Raw genomic sequence first — 26,599 nt, 5'->3', positions numbered from 1 at the left:
GTGTTTCTCAATGTCCCAGCAGGCTATTCACTTTGACCCAGCAAGTGGCCTTGCTAATGAGAGCCCCGACCATCTGTGGTCACTCCTAGAGATGAGTTCAAGCTACCATTAAATTGAAACCTCTAGGGGAGAAACAGGAGGAGAGGTGATTCTTAAAGAACATACCATTCAAAATCACTGCCTTTGTTATTAAAATTATGTAATCGAATAAAATAACCAGAGCGATCTGCATTGCCTCTTTCCTTTTTCAATGCAGGGAAATGTAGGTCTATTATATGTCGTTATCAGCGACTGATCATTTCAGTAGAAATAGAACAATGGGTAAAAACTCTTGAGAAACTCACTTAGACGGAAAATGTATCTCAGTGTTTTAATTTTTTTATTAATAAAAGTAGTAAGAATAGACTTGGAACAGAATATTGCATTTTTAATTTGAATAAAATTGCATCATTTGTACAGAAAAAAATGCATTACTTTGTGAAATTGTGTAATCAGAATGGCCCTGTGAGAGGACAGCTGAGAGTGGTGACGTCAGGCCAGTAACAGATACTACACACACAGGCATAGCAAAGTGTAGTAAGCCATTGTGAAAGCATGGTAAAGACATGTATGACTAACCATGCTAAAACATGCCTAATGCATTGCAGAAGCACGATCATTTGCCAGGGTAAACTTGTATATTATATGAGTTGAGAGTGACACGCTCAGTATTGACAAAAGGCCATTTACTTTGAAGATGTTTGGTATAGTTCTGTAATGTTGTTGTAAAAAAAAGTTGTATTGCATTGTGAACTGCTCTGCTGTCTGTATGTTTGTCCTATTGTGTCCCAGGTCCCAGGTTTATGTAATGGAGATACTTTGAGTATGAGTTATTTCCCCAAGGACTGTATCCCTATCTTGAGATGGGAAAGTGAAGATTCAGGGAAGACATTTATCTGGATTGTTTTCCCTTTTGCTCCACTAACAAGGGCTGTGGGATCTTCTTCAGTCCACTGGGACCCCAGTTTCACAAATCACAGACCGATAAAGTTCAGGGATTGATTAATGATGCATTTCCAGGTTATTCTGAGGCAGGATGACCATGAAGAAACTGATCGGCCCGAGCTTTTTAAAGACTGCTTCAGAACTCCAAATCATACAGTTACATTAGCATTGCTTGAGAAACCAAGATCACTGCTCCAACATTTAGTGGTAATGATATGTTTATGTGTTATTTCAAAACAGTAATGATGAAAAGCCTTTCAAACTCCTTAAAGGATGAATAACCCATGATTTAAAACATACTTAATAGTGTGAACAGCCTCATGAGTGGCCACCTTTTCTTTGAGTTGAAAATCGAATGATTTTTTTAATTGTTTCATTTTAATTTTTGTTTTTTAAAAACACATTTACTGTTACCTCCTGGTGTCTGTGCACTTCCTGTGCTGAAGGTAACATAGCCTGTCTTCAGAGTGTTTGTATTCAAGTCAGAGTATAAAAACAAGCCAAGAACTACAATAATGTTGCTGGTAGGAAAATGTAGTGAACAGGTTTAACTTTATTAATGCATTTACTATAGTTTACACTGGTTTGCCATGTTTATTAATATGCTTTACCATACCTCGCTGGTCTTTATAATGCTCACCAAGGCTTTGCCATGCTTTTACTATGGTAAACTAGTATAAGGGGAAGGACAGTTTATAGTTTAGTTGAGACTTGTTTGAATTGTATAGCTTCATTTTCTAAAGTAAATTTCAATCATTTCTTTTTTCAAACTGAAAGAAATACTTGGGTTTAGTGGTACATACAGTATTTTTTTTTTTTTTTTTTTACTGTATCCACACGCTAGTAGTCTAAATGATCCTGTCTTTCTCATAGTAACAGTTGTGGTCAACAACAGGCTTGCTGTAGATTTCCTCTGTTGTTCCTGGCATCCACTTCCAACACTTTCACATGCCAGTTTGTTTTTCCGAAACCACCTACCTCAAATGCTGTTCATTGCACTGAACAAGGCCATGCATGTTACAGTTAAGCAATACGATTAGGCGAAGAAATCGCCACCCTCAGAAAATAACATGTGGGTAATGCATATAAAAATGATGCATTCATTCTGTGCAGAGCACAGTAGATCTCTTTCAGTTTTTGATCTCATTCAGCCTCATTGATGAATCACAGGCTTAGCGAGCCCTTCACGGAAAGGTTGGGGTGTGTTGTCCCTGAAGCAAAGTTTTAGAAAGACCATTGTAGGTGTTTCATTTCTTTACCAAGCAGTGCAGCCTATTAGTTTTGATATCCTTTCAATCAACTGCTGACAGTTCCACAAAGCAGCTCTCATTGACAGCTTTTGCTGACTCTGCTGTTACTAAACTGCAGATAATTTTTTTTTCTTTTGCTTACAGCAATCTCATACCTGGAAAGGTTAAATCTGTGCTTTTCTTTGGAACAGTACAGAGAAGTGCTTTTGAGATCATTTCTTGCTGACGTAGGGGGAGTGAAGTTTCTAAGGGGGAAGGAAAAAGAACAAAAGTGCAAATAGTTTTTTTTTTTTTTTCTCAAGTAAAGTACTAACCCACTATTCCAATTCCCAGCCCACCCCCCAAACTTGCACGCATGCACACCAATCAATGACACTTTCCACCAAGGAGTGCGGTGCAAGGCTTTCTTATCACACTTCAAGCCTTCATTACAGTAGCGTTCCCTTCAAAGTTGCTGTCAATTAAATTAAGAAATTAAGAAATATCGAGACAGGAAACAGCCCTCTTTTTTGTGAATGTTTTTACCTGTGTACGTTTTCATGGTTCTCTCTGGATACAAACCGCGTGTTTTCATTTTATTTGAAGTATGGCATTAAACCCTTGTTGCTCTGGAAAGGTTAGCTATGTGTATGTAGAATAAAAAAAAAACTGATTTGGCAGGGGTATATGAAATAAACTTGTTTAAAACAAATAATAATAATAATAATAATAATGCTGATTGAAGAAATCCCCTTTAGGCCACTGTCTGCAGGCATGTAGGAGCTGGTTAAAGTCATCTTTATTCAATACAGACACTTACTTTGATACGGAGGCTGCCAGACAGCGTAATTGGTTTTAGTATTTCTTCGCAGTTGTGTGCTCATTCATGTTTGCTTTACCACCTCCTTACAGTTGAGAGGGGACCTTTGAACACATAGTACACAGATAATACCTTTCAACACAGCTTCCCTCCAAAGCAACCAGTATTTTGAGCTAAAAACAGACACGCTAGCTCTCTTGCAGATATAACTAAAGGCAAACATGACCCAAGGTCTTTATAACAAACTCAGACAATCGTTGTACAGTTTCAGTTTACAGAGCAGAGCAGATAGATAATTTACAAACACCACAACAATACTATCAAAGCCCTGGTATTTTATAGAGCTATATACTGTAGCAGTGAAAGAATGGCAGCGCTATTCAGGTAAGCTAAACTATTGTCTCCTAGGGAAATCACTGGAGGAGAATGCAGCCATAATGAAATTACTGCCGCAAACATTTTATAGACTTGAATTCTCTTTGTATCATAACTGAGTTTCCTTTTGTATTTTATAAAGTGTTCATAAAGGATTTCTGTGTGTTTAACAGCAATACACTTCCTGGCACACTAATGCTTTATGATTACAGCCCATTGTGTCCACATTGAATTCAACAAGTAGAATTCGAGAGTAAACTGCATCTTAAAAAAAAAAAAAAGATTTGTAAAGTTGAGTTGCCATCCAACTAGTTTACTACGTCTGTGCCCAGTTAAACACTATTGTGCACGGCAAACCATCATACATCAATACTGTAATAACAACCCTGTTCTTTGTGGTTACAACAGATCAAATGCATGCAAGGTCATGAAGTGATGAAATGCAGTCACAGGCTTTTTAAAGGTAAAGCTTTTGTTATGTTGAGACGAAGGCTTCGTTTTTAATTAACATAGCTGAAAAACAAAGTTACGCACTGAATTCATGGAAGCTTTTAAATGCACTCACCTGGAAACCAAAGCCACTATATGTATTCCATTTAAAATGTTAAATTGATTGAGAAAAATGTTGTATTTAACAGACCACAGATTTCATTGTACTGTACCTGCAAATGTTGAAATGTATTTTTAGGCTATCTATTAAAGCAAATACAGGTTTGCTGACTTGTGTCAAGTGTAGGAGTGGCACCATGAAGAAACTGCACAGTGTGGTCAGTTTACAGTAAACTGTATATCAACTAGTTTCAGTACATAACTAGTTTCTCGTGTGTGTGTTTACCATGTTATACTATATGATGTACAGGTCTTTATTAAGTAAATCAAAGATTTTAAAATGTTTTAGCAGGTAAATTATTAATTTAGGCAGTTACTGAAATTACTGGCATTTCTACAATATTAGTAGCTGTTTTGTATTTTGTTCAAGGTGGTCAAACTGTACATATTTGTGAAGATAGTGTTAAAACAGTAGCTGCTTTTTTTCCATCCCAAGATAGAGAAAAAAAAAAAGTTTTGTCACTTCAAATTGATTGGCTTCAATTAGTTTAATGATAGAAGGATATGTTAACAATGAAAAGGTTGCATTTTATTGGACATTTTGAGAGCCTGGTTTCTGCCAGAGGAGAGTGATGTGTGTGAGCAGGACCCAGGCTTTGAAGTTAATCACGGCCGACGCAGTGCTCAGGAAGTTTGAGTTAAGAAGAGCTGTCGAAGGCACAAAGGATAAAACAGCAGAGGTAACCTAAGAAAGTAGAGGTCATGTCTCCAGTGAGCGCGGGTGCTTGAGGAAAAAGAAAAACTGAACCATGATGTGCAAAAGCCTTGGTCATTTCCCTTGTGTGCCACTTCAAATTCCTTCTATTGACGTGAGAATTCTGTTCCAATCGCGTCCGCCATGTGAGGAGAAAAAAAAAAAAAGCAGGGATTTCTCATCCTCCATTTCTTTCGGTTTTCCTACATCAGTGAAAGTACTTCAAAAGTCCACACTTTTGAGAAAACATACCTTTGCCATTTCTGACAGACTGTGATTATAACAGGATATAACAGGTTCCTGCTATTATGAAGCGCTGTTATGCTGCTCAGTGGTGTTTTGATAGCTAGACACATACAACTCCCATAGCTGCTGTTTAAATTACTTACAAGATGACATGATGTTTCTGCATTGATGGATATTTACCTTCTCTGCTAGCACACAGTGTACTGTACAGTATGGGCCTCTCAATTGAGTGAAATGCTGTTGATCGATGGGGCTGTTCTTGGAGGTATCCTGACACTTTTTCAGTGGCACTATTAAATAAATGTATAAATTATGATGTCAGCTCAAAGCATGTACTTTATATATTTGGGTGTAGCTTTATAACTGTAGTTGAATGCTTGAATCCTAGTTGGAAATTGATTTTAATACATTTACAGTAATATGTTGATTTTTAGGGCTGGTACAAGTATGTCTCATGTCTTATGCAGAAGAGCGTTGGCTACTTCTATTGTTGCTATTGAAAGCCTGATAAGAACATAAGAAAGTTTACAAACGAGAAGAGGCCATTCGGCCCATCTTGTTCATCAAGCTGTGTAAATTGATAAGCTACGCAGAAGCATCATGTGGAGAGACATGGTGTAACAGGCTGCAGACACAAAGGTAACGAGCTGTCACTCTTACATTTCATCATTTATCTGGAGAACCACTTCTCCAGTTCTCAAGACCCTTTGTATTCTCTTTTTCCTTTTTAAATACAAGTTGTTATTTGCGATTGTGCTTGCATTAAAACAGTGTGGCTCAGCCTGAGGGGGCAATCGCTGCTTGGCGGTGGAAGGGGGGGAAGAACACGCTTGTTGACCCTCTCTCAGTAGGTCCCTAACTACTATAGAGACCGTTGGCAACTGTTTACAGTACAATTAATAATTACCAACTCTAGTGTTAGTCACAAAACAAACAGAACGAACCCCAGCCAAAGAAAACCTGGATTAATCTTACCTTAGATTACATTTCATGTAGTCGCAAAGAACAGACTGCCACTCAGAATCAGATCTTATTTTTTGTATTTCAACAAAATAGTGTGCTGGAATGCTGTGTGTGTTTGTTTAAATATTTATCTAAGCAGGTGCAGATAGGCTGTACTGTGTGTTGATAATTACTGCGTTATTGTCTTTAGATAAGTGAGTGATCAGGTAAAATTTTTACAGTAAATGCAAATAAAGGAAATGTATCCACACATGTTAGTTCTTGTGCTTACAGAATAGGCATATTCTAAGACTGTGTAATACACACAGGCAGACTCATTCTGTAGAGTGAGAGATATTGATAAGGCAGTGGGTGGTTCAGATGTAATGTTGCAAATGTGCCTATATTGCTCATTGTAGAATCAGTCTACAGTAATTTGAAAGAAAAAATTACATTTAAAGTACTGCTTCTTTAAAATCTTTATTAACATTATAACTGTTCCCCTGTAATTGTGCTGATAAGCTGTTTTTTAACTACACAGCTGTACATGAATTGCTGCATCCTGGTACGTTTTCTTTATTGCAGGTGACATGGTGTGGTTGCAGCTAGTTTGAATTACAACACAAGGAGGGATTATTTAGCAGTTCACGGTTATTTAACTGCTCATCTATAGCGTTGCCTTAGGGGACCTGTTATAATATTACTAGTGCAAATAAGATGCACGGTATGGATTGTAACACACCTTTGTAAGCACACCTTTACAATGTACTGCATGTCTGACGAGTGGCCCGATCCTTATAGTAGATGTATGTATTACCTCAGCAATTCAACATTAACAATGCAAAGGAAGCATTAGGTGAAAGTTCAAGAAAAGCCCTTCTGGTAATGTCACAATGCAAATTACCTTTACATGTTTAAACAAAACACTTGCATTTTTGTGTGGGAATAAATATTACAAAAACATATTCTGTTGCCTTCTGGGCTAACTTCTCAGTGTTTTCTAAAACCTCAAACCTAAAACACTGTACTCTCTCCTTTGCCCTTTTGAAGCTGTGGTGATCTGTTTAAATATGCACTAAATGGTTATGTGGGTTTAAAAATGCAGAAGAAAAATGTGCACTTCACTATGTGTTGAAATTCGTGCCTTTGATTAGACTTGTCGGATGCGAAATATTTCGGAAGTGCAGATCCCCCGAGGCAGGGAGTTGCAGCAGGTGATGCCTCAGGCAAGTTGTGACTCATTTGCAAAGAGTCCCAGGAGATACGTGTAATTGAGTAGCGGCCTGCTTTGAGACTGTGTCCTAATGTGCTGTGCAGGAACAGGAAACCTCTTGACAACATCCTAATTGTATTCATGTCCAGATATGGCCCTAATCAGCTCTGACGAGTTCTACACAAAACGTATCATATCCTGTCCCCATTTGAAAAGAAGAACATGAATAATAGATTTTCAAGCTGTATAAAATATATGTGAAATGCACTGTAGGTGCATTATATGTATTGTAAAGCTATACATTTAAATACATGACCCATATACTGAATACCATATATTACAAATATATTACAAATATATGTTTGTTCCCATGTGGGCTGAAACTGAAAAGTTTAAAATGAGGCAAAGATTGTGGATAAATAATACCATAATCAAGCATAACACTGATGTCATTTATGTCACCACTAAACAGCTAACAATCAACACCCTTCCACTCATTAAACTAAAATACTTTCTTTTGTTTACAGAATGGAACCAAGAAGTCCTGGGATTTTATGAGAACACACGACAGGTAAGAACAGATGTGTGAAGGGAGTTGCTGATGTCCCCTTTCTGATCAAGCATTGCATTTATAGGCGGTAGTCATTATATTTGGTATTAATATCCAGCCTAGCCAGCATATATTGTTAGATAATTGATCACAAGTACAGCTGACATCCTTACTCAAAGGCAGTTGTCTAGCAGGAAATGGTAACTCAGGGATGGAAATAAGACTCCTATTGCATAGCAGTGTCATCCATTCTAGGTTTTATTAAGAGCTGGATTACCCAGAGTGCATAGGTAACTAGCTCAGGTGTGTCTTATTAAACTCATTGTAAAACCGGGAATGGATTAAACTGATATGCAATGGGACTCATGACTATCTCTGCAGCTGTGGAGGGTATTAATACTATATGACAGACAGACCTGCAGTTACAGTTCCAGGACTCTAAAGCCCTGTTTTCTTAGAGCCATCTAACCTGAATGGCTTGCATGATCAGTGAGGTTTATAATTTAAAAAAAAACAAAAAAAAACCTTAACACACAATATCAATAGGGAAGTGGCTGCAGTTATTGTCAGTCAGGTTCAGTAAACTTGAAACTCTATTCATATTTTTGCATGCAGTATTAGATTGTAACTGCAGCTTCAGTATATACTGCTTGTTATTGGCTGGGTGGTACACTAAATCTTTCCACAAGGTGTATTTAAGACTGGCTCTGAAGGAGCAATGCAATATCAAGGCGTTTTCCTGTTCAGGGTGTACCCCATGCTTTCTCAATACCAAGAGGGACTCTAGTTCTTGCTCAGGATGAGAAATAACTAATGCACTGGAAAAAAAGAAATATATACAGTTAAAATAAACAGGTTTTCTTTAAAAAATAAATAAATAAATAAATCTAATTTGGCAAAAAGACCTTGATAAATCGGACTCCGTGCGTTTAATTTTGGTGATCAGAACTTAACCTTTAACCCTTGTCGACATTTTTTGTCATCACCAGTTAGCAACCTGAAAGAACAACTCTTGACATCCTGTCAGTACAGCCTCAGATTATTATAGTAGACTTTGATGGCTGAACAAAAAGAAGCCCACACAGGTTTGGCCTGCAACGGCCTTTGCTGTTGAGCAACTGTACCCAGCTGTAGATTCTGAAGGGAAAGCCCTTCTTCTTAGTGCTGTCTTCTCCAGGCTCGCAGCATTTCAAGCGCCATTTCTGAGAAACCGGTCTAAGAAACCATTGAAAAAAACCTTGCCTGTGCTGTATCTGCTATTCACATGAAAACGATCTGGACCGTTCTGGCTCACATTTCCCTTTTACCTGCATTTTCTTTCTGCCTGTCCCCCCCCCCCCCCTCTCTCTCTCTTAGCTCCCATGCTGCTTCACATAGACAAGGGGTGAGGGAAATAAAACTGGACTCCTTTTCTGTTTGTCTGCTGAACCATGGTGCACAACTGCTATTAACAATGGCTTAATTCAGCTTATTCTTAGTACAGTAGTTTTATACTTCAGAAAATGTGTTTGTTTTTTATTTGTTTTGTTTAAATCTTTGTCCTTTTTTCATCGGAAGGATAATTTAATTCAGTTAGGGAAGTGTATAAAGTAGGGGCTTTGACTTTGGCAAGATTGCAATAACAACATCATTCTCAGTAGGGTTAATTATATGTACTTTGGTTTAACGCATGTTCTGAGTTGGTTGTGCGAATGCTGTTTTCCCAGTGGAGTTGGGGTCAGATCACTTCCGACGTCAGCTCTACTGACCGTATTTTCCACACTGTGCACCCCATAAAGCAAACAGATCACTCCTCATCTGTGTTTCCCATGGGCACGCTCCCTCATCTGTGCTGCAATCGATTCTCTTTCTCATTGGTAGTTTTATGTGTGCTCTGCGAACTGGAAGTTGTTGCCTATATAGGGCACCAAACACATTTCTTACATTTTATAAATCTGTGATCAATTGTCAATGAACTGTACATCACTTGAATTTCATTACATATATTTCTAACAGTTTAATGTTATGTCTGAAGAAGTTCACAATATATGGTAAAGAGCCATTAAGGACATATCACTTTAGATAAAGACACTATAGTATGAAAAAAAAAAACTAAAGATCCTGGCATTAATGTCAAATGGAACATGACTTGAAATCTGTTCCAGCTATCCAAGCATTGCACATACTGGTGGATCATTTGCTTGGAATCCTTCAGTGAGAAACAGAGGTAAATAACGAAACAGACAGTTTCCTTTCACTTTTTTTCTATTGCAGTAACACGTACTATGTTTATTTGTTTAAACGGTCTGGTAAAAGTTATTTACACATAATAAACAAATTATGCGTCATTAAAAAACATGAGGCATGAAAAAACACGTTACAGATAGCGCTGCCTTTTTTAATGACAAAAATACCAAAACGTTTTTTTATTAAATCAAATCAAATCAAATGCTTTTTTTTTTTTTTTCAAAAGGAAGTCTGTTTTTGTTTTTTTTGTTTTTTTAACCCGTGACGGGTGGTTTTGTACTGTCCGTTCCAGTTCAGATTTTATATACAATGAAAAGGAAATAACAAAGTGAAGGCACTTCGGGGTGTTTTTGTATAAGAGCATTCCAGGGGGGATGAACACCCTATCAAGTATTACAAAACACAGACAAGGAATATCTCCTCTGCCGTACCTGTGGACCACGCTTTGAAACAATGCGTCAAGAAAGTCGTTTTTACCCCCAGTATCCTAAAAACTATAGTTCATTCCTAAATATTGTTTTTGCTTTTTTTGACAGTCAACTGAGTGGGTGTTAAAACTTGTAGACAGTCTAAGGGTTTCGGTTTGGGTGGGGGGTTAGTGCTTTGTTTCAGAGAAGAACAAACATCCCTAGTATTGTCAGTGCATGCGGGTGTGAGTGTAATCATGTGGGTGGGTCCAGGGGGGATGGGTTGTTCCAAGCCAGCATCCGTAAAGCCAACAACCATTTGTTTTCTACTTTACCGTATCGCAAGGACTGCCTTTATCGCAAAGTTAATGGCGAAGTTAACGGAAAAAAAACTCTCCGATGTGAGTTGCACTGTGAATTTGCCAAAAGTCATTTTGGGACTCTAACCAATTCACAAAGCATGATCTGCCTGTTAACCCTGCACCTTAGGGAAGGGAAGGTGAGAGGAGAGGGCTGGTGATCCAGTACATCTGGGTAATCTGTGGGAGACTGACTGCAAAGTTGTTGGATGGTAGGTGGTGAGAACTGAAAAATCTATCTATCTGAGCTAATTCTCTAGCCTTTCACTGAGTCAAACGTGGCTCAGAGCTCTATATCGTAGATATAACAAAACCACCACTTCATGGCAGGGGGTGTTCAGGACTGGATTGAGGCTTGGTGAGTACCATTGTCCTCATCACGAAGTTTGGATGCATCGAAACAAAAATATACGATCAGTTTCATCAGGCCAGGAGAACAGTTTGGTTAGGAATTGGGAGGTAGGAACTGGGAGAGTAAATTAAGAGGACATAGTTGTAGGCCCTTCCCCAAACTACACTATAAAGCATCATTATCTTGAGACAGAGAACAGTCCATGGCACAATAACAGCTACCCACATTGTCTTTTCAATGTGCCCCACTGAGCTCTGCTAGGAGTGAGGAAGCAGTTCAGCTGGATTCAAACCACAAACTGGATTCAAAATCACAGCCCAAAGATAACAGGCTCCCACCCAGCATGGTGACATTTTAATTATAGCACAACATGAAACTTAACTTGTTAATAATCTGCAGCTTGTTCCACCAAGATCTTTCTTTCACCATGGGAAAGTATGGGCTTGTGTACTAGGCTGGGCTTCCTGCTTCCTTAGCAGTTTCAACCCTGCCAATGCTGCAGTCACCTGCCCCTAAATTGGGGCACGATGTCATGCCAGTTAACTTGAAAAACACAAGGCAGTGTTTTCACTGCATCCACAAGTTAAACAGGAGACGTTTGAAATGAACTTCCTACATCCCATGTCAGTGACCATTTTTGATTTAGATTTTTTTGGTTTTATTTAAGAATATAGTACTTTCCACAGAGATGCCCAGCTGAGAAGCAATATTACTTTTCCAGTGACTTCTTATTTTTGTTCTTTTTAATTGAGTGATTGAGTGGTGCACAAAAACATAATATTACTCATGCATGGTCACACTCGGTCAGTGGCTAATTACTTGTACAATGTCACACTGAGAGCAAACCCTGGGTATCTTGGCTTCAAGTCCCTTAGTCTAACTACAAGAATATACTGCCCCTGTTACACTCTTCAGCTCAGTTTGTTTATCTGTCTCTACCTGTCTGTGTGTTTATTGTGTCTTATTTTTTCCTTCCATTTCTGTCTTTTTACTTTCTTTGCCGTATGATTTTTGTTTATGTTTTGATATTGGTATGCTATAAACCGAAACTCATAAATCAAATGCCCACACCTTGATCGCATATTAAAATGTACATACACTGAAGGATTTATAGCTGCTATACACTGTATATGCTTATGCTGTATTGCTCTGTCCAGATATTGTTACTCATCCATGCAGGGGCCAGATCTGTTTGATGGAGCTGTAGGGAAGAAATCGACTGTTCCTGTGAATTGTGACAGTCAGGAAAAGACATGTCTTCAAAGCTCTTCACAAAACCTGCCTTGCAAAGTTCAACCATTGGGCTTCACCGGCTTTTAATAAAAATATATTATTACATTTAAAAATTTTCCCCAGTTAGAAGACATGCTGTTTAATAGAAGCGAACGCCCAAGCTACAGTAACTTTGCAAAAGCTTGCACTAATTACAAATGAAGCACTGCTGACTAAAAAAAAAAGGCTTTGAATATGTGCAGCGTTGTGCATGCTACCTGTCCGATTGTAATGAAATCCTATTATAACGACTCTCTTCAATGGACATTTTTAAAGGAATTCCCTCCAGAGCCTGGAAAACAAAAACAATCTAAATCCCCCCTTAGATATCCAATCATCTGCAGCCTGACCGGCCTTATCTCTTGTTCCTGTTCACTCAGACTCCCAGAGTGGTTTTGTTTTGTGCTTCCTCTGTCTCTCAATAATGGACAGCGCTTCGCCCAACCATTATTAATAGGAGGGCTGCGTTAAGGTTGCCTTTAAAACACTTCAAAAGCTCTTTAAAATGTCCTCAAAGAGGGTAATGGAGATCCCAAACTGCTCAGGTATTAATTTAGGCGGATTGCCATACTCTTTGTAAGTTACAGAGTCCTGTTTGGGAAATATCAAAGGTTGCTGCCTAATTAACACTGTCTGGTTTGAAAATGGATGGGTTGTGGTTTTTAGCTGGTTTAAGTCAGCTCTTTACATCCCTGGAACAAGGTATTTACATGTCAGAGGGTGTGAGAACAAACAACATGTATGCATTTAAGTGGTTAATGAAAGAGCAGTACATTATGCTTTACAATCATTCTAGGATTCATCACTGTAATTAAATAGGTATAATGTAAAGTATCTGCATTTCTTAATCACACACCATACATTAATTGGTATGGATCCTGGTTATTAGGTCAGCTATTTTTATACATTTTTCTTCCAAAAAGTTGTTGCATTGGAGTATTCGGTTGCATAGCAACCACATTTTGGTTTCTCATTTGCCCAGTCGTCAGGCTGTTACATTGTCCTTAGTGTTGGGTTTGCTAGGGGCTGCGGTGGTTACTGGGTCTCTTTGCAGAGTTTTGAAATTAGTTAGGGGTTTTATGTGTGTTTGTTTGTTCCTTAGCATCATCATCGGAGGGATTTGAATTCATGTCCCCCAGCAGAAAGACCAGTACACAACTCTGAAAGCAAACTGAAACACCTTCTTGTAAACAAGATATTCCGGTTCTAGTTTTCCTGTTAAACAAATTTCAATAAATAAATAAATGTAATGTGATGTTTTTGAAGTAAGAACTGCTATTTGTTTCTTTTAATCATTTCAGTAGTTCGGGACATACACCAATCACAGCATGTTTTAGTACAAATATTTATTGGGAATAATGCAGAGTATGCAACATTACACAGAAGTATGTTATATGTGCACATTCATTAGGAATCAAACCTAGCTTGGTTTGAGGGCTCGCTGCCTGGCCGACTGGACGAGGCTGAGGCCCCCCATAGATAAAACCTACATTTTTAAAAGAGGTGGAAATGGGGAGGTGATGGGTTACGATGAAATCGAAACACAACTGAGAGGTAAGTGAAGAGGGTATTTATAGTGCTAACAATCTTAATGAGCTAATGTGTAAATTGAATGATTCCATTTGGTGACGCAGAGATTGGTGTCTGACCTTCCTCCTGAACTTTAGTCATAAACATCATTTATTCAAATGTAATTTGCTTTTATGAGGCACACTGAATTACCAATTTCTCCCCAGTGCTGTTCCAGTACATTACTGTGGAGGATTTTCACTACATTACTACGGTGTAGGTTTCACCAATAGAGCCAAAAATGCCCAGTTCTAACTTATGAAATCTCACACATTCAGAACAGCAGCTCATACAGAACCAAGACATGGTTCACAATGAGGTGCAGCAACTGCTTAGATGCTCGCCATATCATAAAAATATACATTATGCATCGCTGGAGCCCAAACACAGGCCTTGATTAAAGTTTGAAGCCAATCAAGTTGCAGCCAGTTTCAGTTCCTGCAGCACTCCATTCCAGCTCTCTACGGAAATGCAGACGCGCCTACGTTTGAATTTGAACTTAGAATCTAGAGCGTTATTGAAACTCAAAAAAAAAAAAAAAAAAACTTTGCATTTCTTAACCCTCAAAAAGTGGAATGACCAAGGACCATGAACATGTTAACATGACTAAACAATCAACAGATCTAGCCATTATCCCAATAGGTCTCGTCCACTGAACAGAAAGCAGTCTCTGAACAGAAAGCAGTCTCGCCCAAATTAAAATGCTGCAAAGACACTTTACCACCAAGCAGCAAAGGTAAGGCAAGGGAGTCTTTTGAAAACAGATTGAAGAAATGGCTTGTGTGCTTTTCTTCTGACTCATGCATTGTCCTGTCCGGTCTTTTCCAGTGTCTCGGTCCTGATCTTCAATACCACTTCCCATTGCTTTATCCTGGTCAAGCAGTTTCGTCCAGGTAATCAGCATTATCTGACTTTTTATACCCATTGTGTTTAGAGGTTTTACCCATTAGAAGAATGCAGCAGAAAGGCAGGCAGGCAGGCAATAGTGGGAAACACCAGTTACATGATGCTGTTCCTCTACTTAATTCCGCAGCCTTTAAAAAAAGAGAATGATTTGCTGTAGGAGTTTGGTTGGAGGTTTTAAGAACAAAATGTAAATTGCACACATTTAATGAACAGGCATGTCTCAGTCATGGTTGAATTAGACATTTCAAACAAAAGCGTTCATAAAACTATTGGCTGAGATCAGAGGTATGAAGTCATCCATGTATTTTAAATTCTCTGTTAATCTATGAATTGTCTTTTGTCATCTTGAAAAACCTCCTAGTAAATAAAGGCTCTAAATTCAATGAGAGATAGGGTGCATGTTTTGTATAGTTTAAATTTCATCTGTGATTTTTCTCAGATTTTATTTGTTTAAAAATGACTGACTACAAACAGGATACAGAGGCTGTTTCTACCCACCTCTCTCTTTTTGCACATATACAAAAATAGCAATAGTCCCAAGAAGTCCCTAATCTGCTCTTCATTGTAGCATCTTAAGCAGATTTTTTACTTAGCAATATCATCATTGTTCGCCGAAGCTGCTGCTTTCTCTAATCTCAAGCTTAGCCTTATTTAGTCAAGGGTCAAGCCCATTTTTACAATTGTGAGGGAGTTTGTTGTTTAAAACTTTCAAAAATCCTTTAGTATTGCACACAGCTACATTACAACAAAAAATGCCTGCCCTCCCCTTAGTTAGATTAAACAATCCAGTGATAAAACTGAGGAAAACACACCCAGTTCCCTCTTGTGTGTGTGAGGGTGTGGGAGCCAGTGCTGAAATATTAAATTACAAGAATCAGGTACAAACGTCCCTTTTTCTTTGTGCTGGCCTGTCCTGTAGCTAGGGCCTCCCTACTGGTTTCTCATATAGTTTAGTAATGGTAGCCTTTAGAGGCATTGTCCTGCACGGGAGCCAGGAGAGTATGTGTTACTGAGTTCATAATGGAAGGAAGTCCCTCCGTTCAAACTGGAAATGTTCTATAGCAACAAAACGTGGCCAGCAAAAGCCTTAAATAGTTAAAGCAATGATGTAATACTTAAACAATAACCTGTTCAAGCACAGTTGTTGCTTGGTCTCACCCTGGTGATAGTGTTGATCAATCACTGTGCTTATTTATAGTTAGATTTGTGACAGTTGGAGGGGGGGAGGAGGGGGTGTTGTATATTGATCTGTAAAAAGCAACATTGCCTTTGGAGGGTGTTTCAAGATATATCTCTTGAATATTTTAAATCCTTTGTATTTCAAACCTCTTCTCTTTAAAGCTGTGTACATGTGTGAGTGGGAGAAACACACCCCTCAGAGTCCTGAAGACAAGGTAAAAGAAGGAGAGGAAAAGGAGGAGAGTGAGGAGAACCATGGGGACCCACCGACTGCAGCTGCTGGAGTCACTTATGAACTCTGTGCTGGATTAGTAGACAAACCAGATCTCTCACTGGAAGAAATAGCCAGGCAGGAGATTCTAGAAGAATGCGGCTATGACGTGCCAGTATCGAAGCTCAGAAAAATAACATCCTACAGGTGAGGGATGCCGTATTTATTTAGACTTTTAACCGTAATATTCTTGTATACTATGTACACCATGTTTGGATTTGTACATCTCCAACTGCCCCATGTTTTATAGCTGATAACACTTTGAATAGTTATATTGACATGTGGGGGAGAATTTATCTAGCCATCTTGGATGGGCAGAATTATCAGTCATTTTTTAATCTTGTTTTATTATCAACTATTGCATGCTGTATTTGTGAAACAACTCCCGGTTTATTTTTTTAGATGATAAAATATTGTTTATATGGTGGCTTTCAATGTCCGCAAGCAAATATTAATGATGGCTGTCTTCAGTGGAATTCCATAATAAAGGTATTTAAGCAGCTTTTCATGTACTGCCGATTTAAAGGACCCGGAAAATATAAAGCCCATTGTGTGGTAAGTGGTGCCATTGAGACCAATGTAAGCTCTGCAATATCAGGCACCAAACGCAACACACATAAGAAGATTTACGAAGAAAAGGAGGCCATTCAGCCCACCTAAGTTCACCCGGTTCCTAGTAGCTGATTGATCTCAGAACTTTGTCAAGTTGGGTCTTGAAGGATCCAAGTGATTCTGCCTCAACAACATGAGTGGGCAGCCCACTCCATACACTCAGGATGTTCTCCTCCCCTCTGTCCTAAGTCTGTCTCCTGGTTCTGGTCCTGGCTTCTGTACTGCACTTAAAGTAATGGTTTGGGTTAACGATGTCAGCTTCTTTTAAGATTAAAGACATAGGGCTCTATTCATAGATATAAACTGCGGCATATCACTAAATAGGACCCTCTCTGGCAATGTTACGTGTTTTTACAGACAGAAGGGCACTGAAGACACTCGCATGCACTGTTAGAAGCTTGATTTTTCATAACCTTGGTACTTAAACTTGAATTATCTCAATGGAGGTATTTCTATTCGTTATGTTTGGATCAATTGAGTGTAACCCATGCTCTATTAGAACAACTCCAAACCCTAACCAACACACGTGCGTTTACACTTTTGCTTATTTGGTGGGGAAACATCCATAATTTACTTGAGACAGTTACCCCCAAAAGTTATACGCTCTCCCAGAAGCATTCCTTCACTGGTTAGTAAATACGAGAACTGAATGCCGTAAATCTCTCCAGAAGTATTGGTCTCAATTTCAAAAGCATTAAACTACATGCTTATCAGCATATCACAGTTGTGAAAAGCTCTAAAATCATAAAAGTATGTAATTAGTCATCAACACCTGCTGGTGCACCTGCTGCTAGGTGCTATAATACAATGACCTCCTTCAATTGATATTACTTTAATTTCCCTGCACCTGCTTTTGCCTTATGTAGACATGGTGCAATGGAATGAAAAATGATGGCATTTCCTTTTCTGCTTATCAGTTGCAGTTCAAGTGCTCTGTATGTGCAAACACGATCATTGCTTCTCATATCGGTGCACTCCTAGGCACAGCTGCATGACTGGAACTCCTGTTTTTATTCCAATTTGCACTTAGTCATGGAGCCCCTTGCCAGCTTTTTATTTAACGATACTCTGAAACTCAGCTACACTAATCCCCACGTCACAGTTAATACCTGTTTGATAATAAAAAAGATGTCCTTGGATGGTTGATATCAGACCTGCAATCTGCCACAAAAAGCTTGCTGCTTGTAAATTAAGAACAGTACCACTCCATAAATGGAAGAAAGTCAGCAATTGAGGTTGTAAAGTCTTAAATACACAGGACATGATCAGTAAAGGCAAAACATGGATTAGTAATAAAACACCATTCCAAGAAAGTGCTGTCATGTATTATCAAATATTACGATGGATTGATTTATGAGAAATTGCACAATTATAGGCCTGCTCACAACTTAAAAATTCAGACTGGAGTCTGTTGGTGTAATTATGTATCTGGGTGGAAGTGTAGTTTAATAAATACAGCACCTTTGTGTTGCACTGGAATAAGACAGATTAAAATGCTCATTTTGTTGGCTATGGTTTACCCACAAGGTATTTCAAAGAATGTGATACAAATACTGTGCAATTCAGGTGTAACTGCCATGATGTATAAACAGTGTCAGCTAGCTGACTGCTCAGCTGTCCCCGAATTTGGAGTTCACAGATAAATGTCCTCCTCAGTTTAACATTTATAATGTTATATATTCACTGCCCTTAGCTGTAATGTGTAGAGCTGTTATCCAGAAATTCATTTTTATTGATATTAATATTCGATAGCAGTTTTAAAAAAAAAAATTGCTAGCATTTTAAACAATGAAATATTAGCTATTCCAGAGCTGGTAACAGAATAAATAAATGGCCTTTTGTCATTCAAATTATGGTATATTCGCTGTCTGTGCTGAGTATCACATGGTTGCACTATGCAGGTGAGAACCGTCTGAAAACAGTTGAAACAATTGAGATATTGGGCTCTATGCACAAAACCTTAACCCTTTTAAAGTTTCTTTTTTAGTATGTGTAAACATTCTGTAAAGTTAGACAGGGATTTGAACCTGACAGTCAACTCCAAACAGCTCGGAACGTTTTAATGAATCTCACCTTACTAAGATATCATGTGGCTTTGGTAGTCAGAGGGAGCTGAAAACTTTGAAATATTGGTTTACAACTGTACTCTACAACTATGGCCAAAGATTTTGCGTCACCCTAGAATTAACAATTTTTTTCCATATACTTAATGAAAAACTGACAAAAAAAATTGAAAAATCTTATATATATATACAGTATATTTTTTCTTTTTAATTATGTCTCAATACTAAAATTCGAGATGATGCAAAACTTTTGGCGATCGCTGCATGGTTGTCAATAAATGGTTTTGTACAATAACAATTAGCCACAGTCATTCAAAACCTACTATTTCAGAACCGGTTTGAGATACATACTTCATATTTGCAGGATTATACAAACAGTTCGCAGATGGCCTTGACCTAGACCCCCGATGTACATGTAACATCACGGCCATATTGAGATATTGGCTGTCTGCTGTCTGTTAAATACAGTGTCACTTAACAGTTAAACATCTCACCATGGCAATTCGAATGGTCTTGATGTGTCTTCTTCCATTTATAGTAATGATTGCCATCAGTTTGTATCCTGAAACCAAACACACCACATCCCTGTTATCAGAAGCCATCCTTAATAAGACACCCACAATCGTATCAGTGAGATGGATCTTTCAAGCACGCTTCACTTTTCTATAAACAACTGCATACCGCGATGCTGTACATTTTCAATCAGCGCAGCAGTGATGGCAAGTTTATCTTATTTCATACAGTGAGATATAATAATTTAATGAACTAAGGTTTTCTTCATATGTTGCCTAATTACCATAGATCTCTTTTTAATTGTTTTTAAAACATGAGAAGATTGATCTACGCCAGGGGTGCACAATTCCGGTCCTGGAGGGCCGGATCCCTCCTGGCTTTTGTTCCAACTGTGTTCTAAATTACTTAATTAGACCAATAATTGATAATAATTGGTCCAATTAAGTAATTTAGGGCAAGGTTGGAACAAAAGCCAGGAGGGACACCGGCCCTCCAGGACCGGAATTGTGCACCCCTGATCTACGCTATTAAATAAGGGTGATTTTATCCTTTCAAGTATGTTTGCGTGTTTTCTTTTTCCATTAAAATATGCATTTTTTCCTAAACTGGTCCCAAATTCTTGAGAGGAGTTTCCTATATTTGTGGTTAATGATACATAAACCAAATGGTGCCATGCAGTGTGTTGTATGCAGGTAAAGAAAAAAAAAAGTGTAACTCCTACATTGGGAGAAAATGCCAAATTTTTCCATGTGGCAGACAAATAATGTTAGTATCATTTGATGTTATAAGGGCTTTCCAACAAAATAGGTCATTGACACAATAGGTTGAGTTACACCCATTGGTTTACATGAGCTAAAAACAAGCCATGTGTGTAAACATCATGAGCTGGAAACTCATTTCACAGCCAGGATTTCGGAATGGCATGCTGCTTGATGATGAGCAGCCTTCATCACAGTGCGCATCATTAACTGGCCCCTATGCCCATACGAGTCATAGCAGAGGCACAGTCCACGAGTTATGCTCAATGTTTGCACTTAAGCACTTCTTAGGCAGGCAGGCACAGGCCTTTGCAGTAAACTTTTGCATTTTTTCAGGCCAAATGTATAATAACCGAGGGAGTGGGTTACTGACACGATTCCCTTTCAACATCCAGTGCCAAACACCTTTAAGACTGCCCAAGTGTTGAAATAAAAAATAAAAAATGATATGAATGCAATAAGGTGTGTGTTTAATTGGTACCTCACATATTTTCTATGTGTTCAGACATGAAAAAAAGATTGTCTTCTACTTTAAAAACAAGTAATTATTTTAATATCTTTTCAGCTATTCTCTATTGAATGTTTTTGTCTAAGTTTGGAATCTGAATTCTTTACTGGCTGTACAGTCTGGTTGACTTTATTTGTTCATTTATCTTTCCATTGTGGTCGACCCAGGTAAAGAATATTTTTCTTTTTCTTCTACTGAAATGGACAGCTGGTTTTTTGGCAGGATTTAGTAATACTCTTGGAAATGTTTCACCATCGTGTGCCAGCCTTTGTGAAAATATTCCAATGGTATCCAGTGAACCAATGAATGTAAGATAGCACTGCAATAATATTCAATAAAATACCAGTGATGGTTAACCATTAATTGTTAACCATATAACCATATAGTTTTTCACAAAAAAATGTAAGGACTGTTTAAGGAATGTTTTTTATGTTGAACCAAGCTCTCAATCATTTTCTCTATTTAAAATGTAATTTTACCAAATATTATTTCTTTTCAGTGTTGTTTAAGTGTAATAGGGAGAGCAACCTTCTCATTTTCTATTGAAAATTTCACAGAAAATAAAATAAAATAAAAGGCACAGCAGATGAACTTTAGCCTAACAGTACAGTAGTTCCAGACCAAATCAATCCACAAAACACTTGGACCTGCTCATATCTCCTCTGACTTCTCATGAGGGTCATGTTTTGTGTAACACCCAATGGGCTATAGACTCATAGCTATGTACTCCAGATCTTTATTCGCACATGGTAAAAAAATAAAAAAAACACCTGGGTCATTCTGTGACAAATCATCCAGCTGGTTAACCCCTACCATCTCCGATACACACCAAACTTGGTTCTTGGGGTTGTTTCAGGTAAATTTACAATAAAAAGGTCAATGTCTCGGCTTCGTCTGTGCACAATTTCACGAAGGTAATATTTTTGTTTGCTTTCCCCCATTTCTAAGAAACCTGAATAATCTTCAAGTAACACACATTTCATTTGAATCAGATGACATGAGTAAATGAATAACACATCATCAGTGGGGGAAAAAAAGTCAGCACCTTTTAGTCTTTTTGAGATCTTGATTCTGAAAGGTGTAGCCTCTGGGGGAAGACGAAGTGACACAAGGGCAAATAACACTGCAGAGAATGTTGACATGGGATACCCAGCATGTGTCATCCTTCTCTGGCCAGCAGTACTACTGTGATTTCCCACCAGGGTGCATAAATTGGATATAAAAGTTCCCAAATTCCTCAGACATTTTCAATCATACTCATCCAATACGTACAGGTTAGGTTTAGATTTTTTCAAAGCAAAAAAATATTACCTTCCTGAAATTTTGCACAGACGAAGCTGAGACCTTGGCCTTTTCTTGGTCATTTTTTGAGTATTTTTTTTTGGGGGGGGGGTTCAAAAACATTGTTAAGGTGTAACTTCCTTTTGTTTTCTTTCAAATGTATTTTTTATACTTGCCAGTCTAAAAATGTAAATTTGAGCGTGTTTGCCTGAAACAACCCTAAGAACCAAGTTTGGTGTAAATCAGAGACGGTAGGGTTTAAAACTTTTTTGGGGGTGATTTGTCACCTATTAGAATTCTAAAACGAATAAAAAACAACTTGAGCCTGTTTAGCTTTTTGTTTTATTTATTTCTGGTTTAGTAACTTTGGGTGCATTTTTCCTTTGTTAATGACAATTTGGTGTATTAAATAGCTTTGAGAATCTCTAGCCCTGTGTATGGTACTGAAGGTTTCTTTATTTTTTAGAAGGAGTTAATCCTGTTCATGTTAATGTTTTTAGGTCTGGGGTCGGAGTCACTGGATCCAAGCAGACCATGTTCTATGCCGAGGTTTCCGATGATAACTGTGTTGGGGAAGGTGGCGGTGAACCCCAGGAAGGAGAGCTCATCGAAGTGGTGAAAGTCCCTTTACAGGAATCCATGAACTTTGCATTTGATGAAAGCCTCCCCAAAACCATGGGGGTCCTCTTCAGCTTTATGTGGTTCCATAGCAACATGGCACCTAAGTACAAAATTTCAACAAACGTGTAAAAGCTGCTGAAAGAGTGAATAGTGATGTGACTAGTATTTTGGAAATAATAGTCTAGATATTCTTAGTGTTTTTATATATGTTACGTGTGACCCCCCCACAACACTAATATACAAGGCGATGCATTTAATGAGAAAAAATACACATTCCTGAACCTATAAGACTGATATCAATTAAATAAAAAAATAATAATAATACAAATAAATAAATAAAACAAGGGTTGCCGCAAGTATAATTTGCATTATTGTATTTGCTTTCTGGATTTTTGCAACGTGAGATCAGTCAGTAAGTGGAATACTTGTTGTCTTTTTGTTTGTACTTTAATAAGCACGGTAAGCTCTTTTTATTGGAAGCACGTCTGCTGCTATCAGGTGTGACGTTGTTAGTGGGAGGGGTCCCTTTTACAGATCCCTTCAAGCACTCCCAGCCAACTCAGGTTCTGCCATCTAGCAGAAATTACTTGAAGCTTAGAGATGAAAACAAAAATCAGCACGTAGCAGCGTTATCAAATGAGCTAGCTTTAGATCTTCACAGTTTATATATTGAGACCATGGCTTTTAATGGTTGAAAGAGCTAAACGGTGCACTGCTAGAAACAATCAACATGAGCAAGACACACCAAAAAAATACAAGGGATGACTAAAGAGATAGAAATGCGTGGCCCGAGCCATTCGGATACCTGCCATCCCGTTTAGATGGAACATAAAAGGCTGAATATCATGGCTACGGATCACTTGCTTACACGACCTTGTTTATTAAAGAATCTTGCTTATTTGTAATAGGGATAAGGGTACGCTGACACTACTGCACACCACATGATACCTGTAACCGCTACGGGCAGCAAGAGCGACTTTAAGAGCACCTGCATTAGATCTTGACATTGATGTGTTAATATGACATAGTTCCATGAGTTTAACCCTTTAAAGATCAGGCTTTATTGACCTGTCGTCAACATTGTGTCTTAAGGAAAATAATTCGCTAAGTGTTCTTCGCTAAATCTACACTACAAACTGCTGAAAAGGAAATAAATAAGGTTAAGAACATCCAGCTAACACCACAAACAAATATGATTTTTCCATTGCAGCAGCAGCTGTACTCTTAGGGGGGTCAATGAGGTTTCGTTACAGTACACGATGATATTTATAAAAAGAGTTTCTATGGACTAAAACTAAGAGCATAGGTAGGTCAGCAAAATATTGTTATTTTCCACTCACGGGTTAAGTACAAAGATACTCTCTTATACAGTCCAGTTGGTGTACATGGTCACATTCATATTTTCCTACATACTGTATCACCAATTAAGAGGAAACACAAAAGTCAAAGGCACAGAGGGGAATAAAACTAGCAAGTACAAACTAAGGTGTAAGCTGGGGTAGTCAATATCATTTGCCTTCACTTGAAAATAGGGCCCTGTATCGCCATAAAAAGACATAAGTGTATTGGATTTAGTGGGGCAGAAACAAAGGGTAAAGTCCACCCTTCAATCCAAACAGATGGATGTTTCACACCAAATGTCAACCAAGGAGTTGCAGGTTCTTTCACGTACGAAGGTCACATCAGCAAAGCTGCTTTTATGCTAAAAAAAAAAAAGTTGTAAAAAATGGAGTTGTGGTAGTCATGTGATTTTCCTTGGCTGTTGAGAGGGTATGTTTGCAGTGTAAAGATAAAACCTGTACACTTAAAGTAAAGACATCTAGTAATTTAGGCAGAAAGGCCAGTCAGTTGGTTGTAGCCTCTGTTAAATGTACCTGCATAACTTGTTTTTATATTGAGGTTGTATGCCAGTATTGGAAAAAAAGAGGACCCCATTAAAACGGTTTACATTTGCACTTGAATTTGTTTTAAACTATTTTAAGTAGACATTATGTAAAGCAACTTTTTTTTGCAATTGTTTGTTGTGTTATTTTTTCTATATTGTATTTTCTAATTCTCTTAGTAATTATTTGGTCATATCATACCTTTTGCCTTGTAGAAAAGGGTATCATTAAACTGTGATTGCATGAGCTCTACATTTAGGTGAATTACATCTGTAGTAAATCTGTAAATAAAAGTGTTCAATTCCCAAAAGGGTTAATCCAGGTGTCTGTTTACCTGTTTTAAAGAATGTGGTTTCATCCTTTTCACAAATAGACTTGCCATGGCCAAAGTGAAAGGTCTTCTATTCTTTGTTAAATAGACAAAATAATATTCAGGCAAAATAACTTAATAGGTATTGTTGAACCTGATCTTTAGTCAACCCAAAACAACATAATGTATCTCATCCATGGTCTGACTTGCAAAATCTGTTCTAAATGTATATAAAGTTAACTGTCTATGTATCTATTTTATAATTAATATGTTGTTTTTTTTTTCAAAGTTTTGGCAGGGCAACTTCTCGAACTCCATGGAGTTCGCACAAACTATTTACAAATGTCTAAAAATGTCATTAAAACATTGTGACCGAAGGGGATATATTGCAGGCAACTAGAGCTTATTAACTCAAAAGTCCAAGTAACTTACCCAAGGCTTCTCAAAAAATTCAGTAGCATTAGCAGTTGAGTAGTAGCAGTTGAGTAGTAGCAAACACCTTTAAACAGCAAGGGAACCGTGGAAATAAAAATGAAGGAAATGTCATTTGAAGCTACTTAATCTTTAACAGAAATGCAAGCACTCTTAAGAAATAGTTACAGCTATCTGAATTTGATCCCCATATCCTTCACTTTAGTTGTGCATGTTAGGCCATGTTCTGTAACTGGACCTCAGCTGATTGAGTTTCGTAAACAAAAGACAAAACCATAACCCGAATCTCACCCAGCAGCTGGGAACAGTGTCTTCTGTACACAAATAAAACACTAATTTGTCAGATCTGCCTCACAGCTCATAGATAAAGGTTTGGGGGAAAAAAAATCTTTCAGTTTGTCCCTTGACTGATGAGTTTGATCAGATACATCAAGTCACCAAGGTGATATTTGTATGCTGCTGCTTACGCCTTGTGGTAATCATTAGACATATCTTTGGTTCATTCAAAAACAGGGAAAAAGAAAACAGGCATTAACTAACCAAAGATAATTATCCACTCCTCTCTATAGCAACAGTAATCTACAGCTTTGCGGCTGGAGATGCTTAACAGAATCCTGTTTTTGCCAGTGGCACGTTCGTCAAAAGAAAGAGTCAGCAGGTTTGTGGCAGTGGTTTGTGTAATGAATCCAAAAACTACACATGGAATTGCGACCTGGAGGTAAAATATAAATAAATAAATAAATGGTTCCTCGCTTTAATCTTTGTAGTGGGCATTGTAAAAAAAAAAAATAACAATGAACCTTAAGTAAAAAGAAAACAAAAACACAGACAAACAAAATGCCAGCCTGGCTAATTAAGCTAATATACACAAGACACAACCATTTGGTTACAGCTCTGGTAACGCAAAAACAATATTTAAAGGTTTAGTAGATGGAGTCGTAAAGACACAAATACCTTAAAATATATTTAAAAAAAACAGTTTATTTTAAATTACATGATGAATTTTATACATTTATTTTTATATTTAAAAATGTACTTCATTTTATTAATATCAGGGGTTTGCAATGTTAAAGAAACACTTTATTATGGAACTAAGGTTGTAGAAACATGTACAATTCAAATTCAGTGCGTAATACATGCACAACCTTCAACTTCAGAATAGCAGGATTAAAACATACCTCCACAACATTCGGCCTGCAGTTGTCTTGTGCTCAACATCCTCTTTGCATAAAAGATAATTGGACAAAAACAGGCTTACATCTGCAATGCCTGGGCTAGATGCCAATGATGCTGAATTTCAGCTATAAACAGTTCAATCCTATTTCATCCCCTTTCTGTTGTCATTTTAATAGAATACCAGTTAAAGCTTGCATTTTAAACAGCCCGGGTGCTTGTCTCTTTAACTCTTGCAGTAA

The 26,599-nt window shown here is 37.8% G+C and overlaps 1 protein-coding gene across 1 annotated transcript in view; it reads left to right on the top strand.

Moving 5' to 3' along the window:
* Positions 1-24,759, top strand: part of LOC117428880 (uridine diphosphate glucose pyrophosphatase NUDT14-like) — a 34,473-nt gene extending 9,714 nt beyond the window's left edge. Inside the window, exons 2-5 of the mRNA XM_058991966.1 lie at positions 7,640-7,683; positions 14,676-14,740; positions 16,095-16,350; positions 22,439-24,759. Coding sequence (XP_058847949.1) covers positions 7,640-7,683; positions 14,676-14,740; positions 16,095-16,350; positions 22,439-22,688 — 615 coding nt within the window. The 3' untranslated portion in view covers positions 22,689-24,759. The remainder of the gene's footprint in view (positions 1-7,639; positions 7,684-14,675; positions 14,741-16,094; positions 16,351-22,438) is intronic.
* The last annotated feature ends 1,840 nt before the right edge of the window (positions 24,760-26,599 follow it).

This window comes from Acipenser ruthenus, chromosome 18 (assembly GCF_902713425.1).
Source record: "Acipenser ruthenus chromosome 18, fAciRut3.2 maternal haplotype, whole genome shotgun sequence".
Lineage (NCBI taxonomy): Eukaryota > Metazoa > Chordata > Actinopteri > Acipenseriformes > Acipenseridae > Acipenser > Acipenser ruthenus.
The sequence above is the reverse complement of the archived record's forward strand: the minus strand, read 5'-3'. Positions and strand labels throughout refer to the sequence as shown.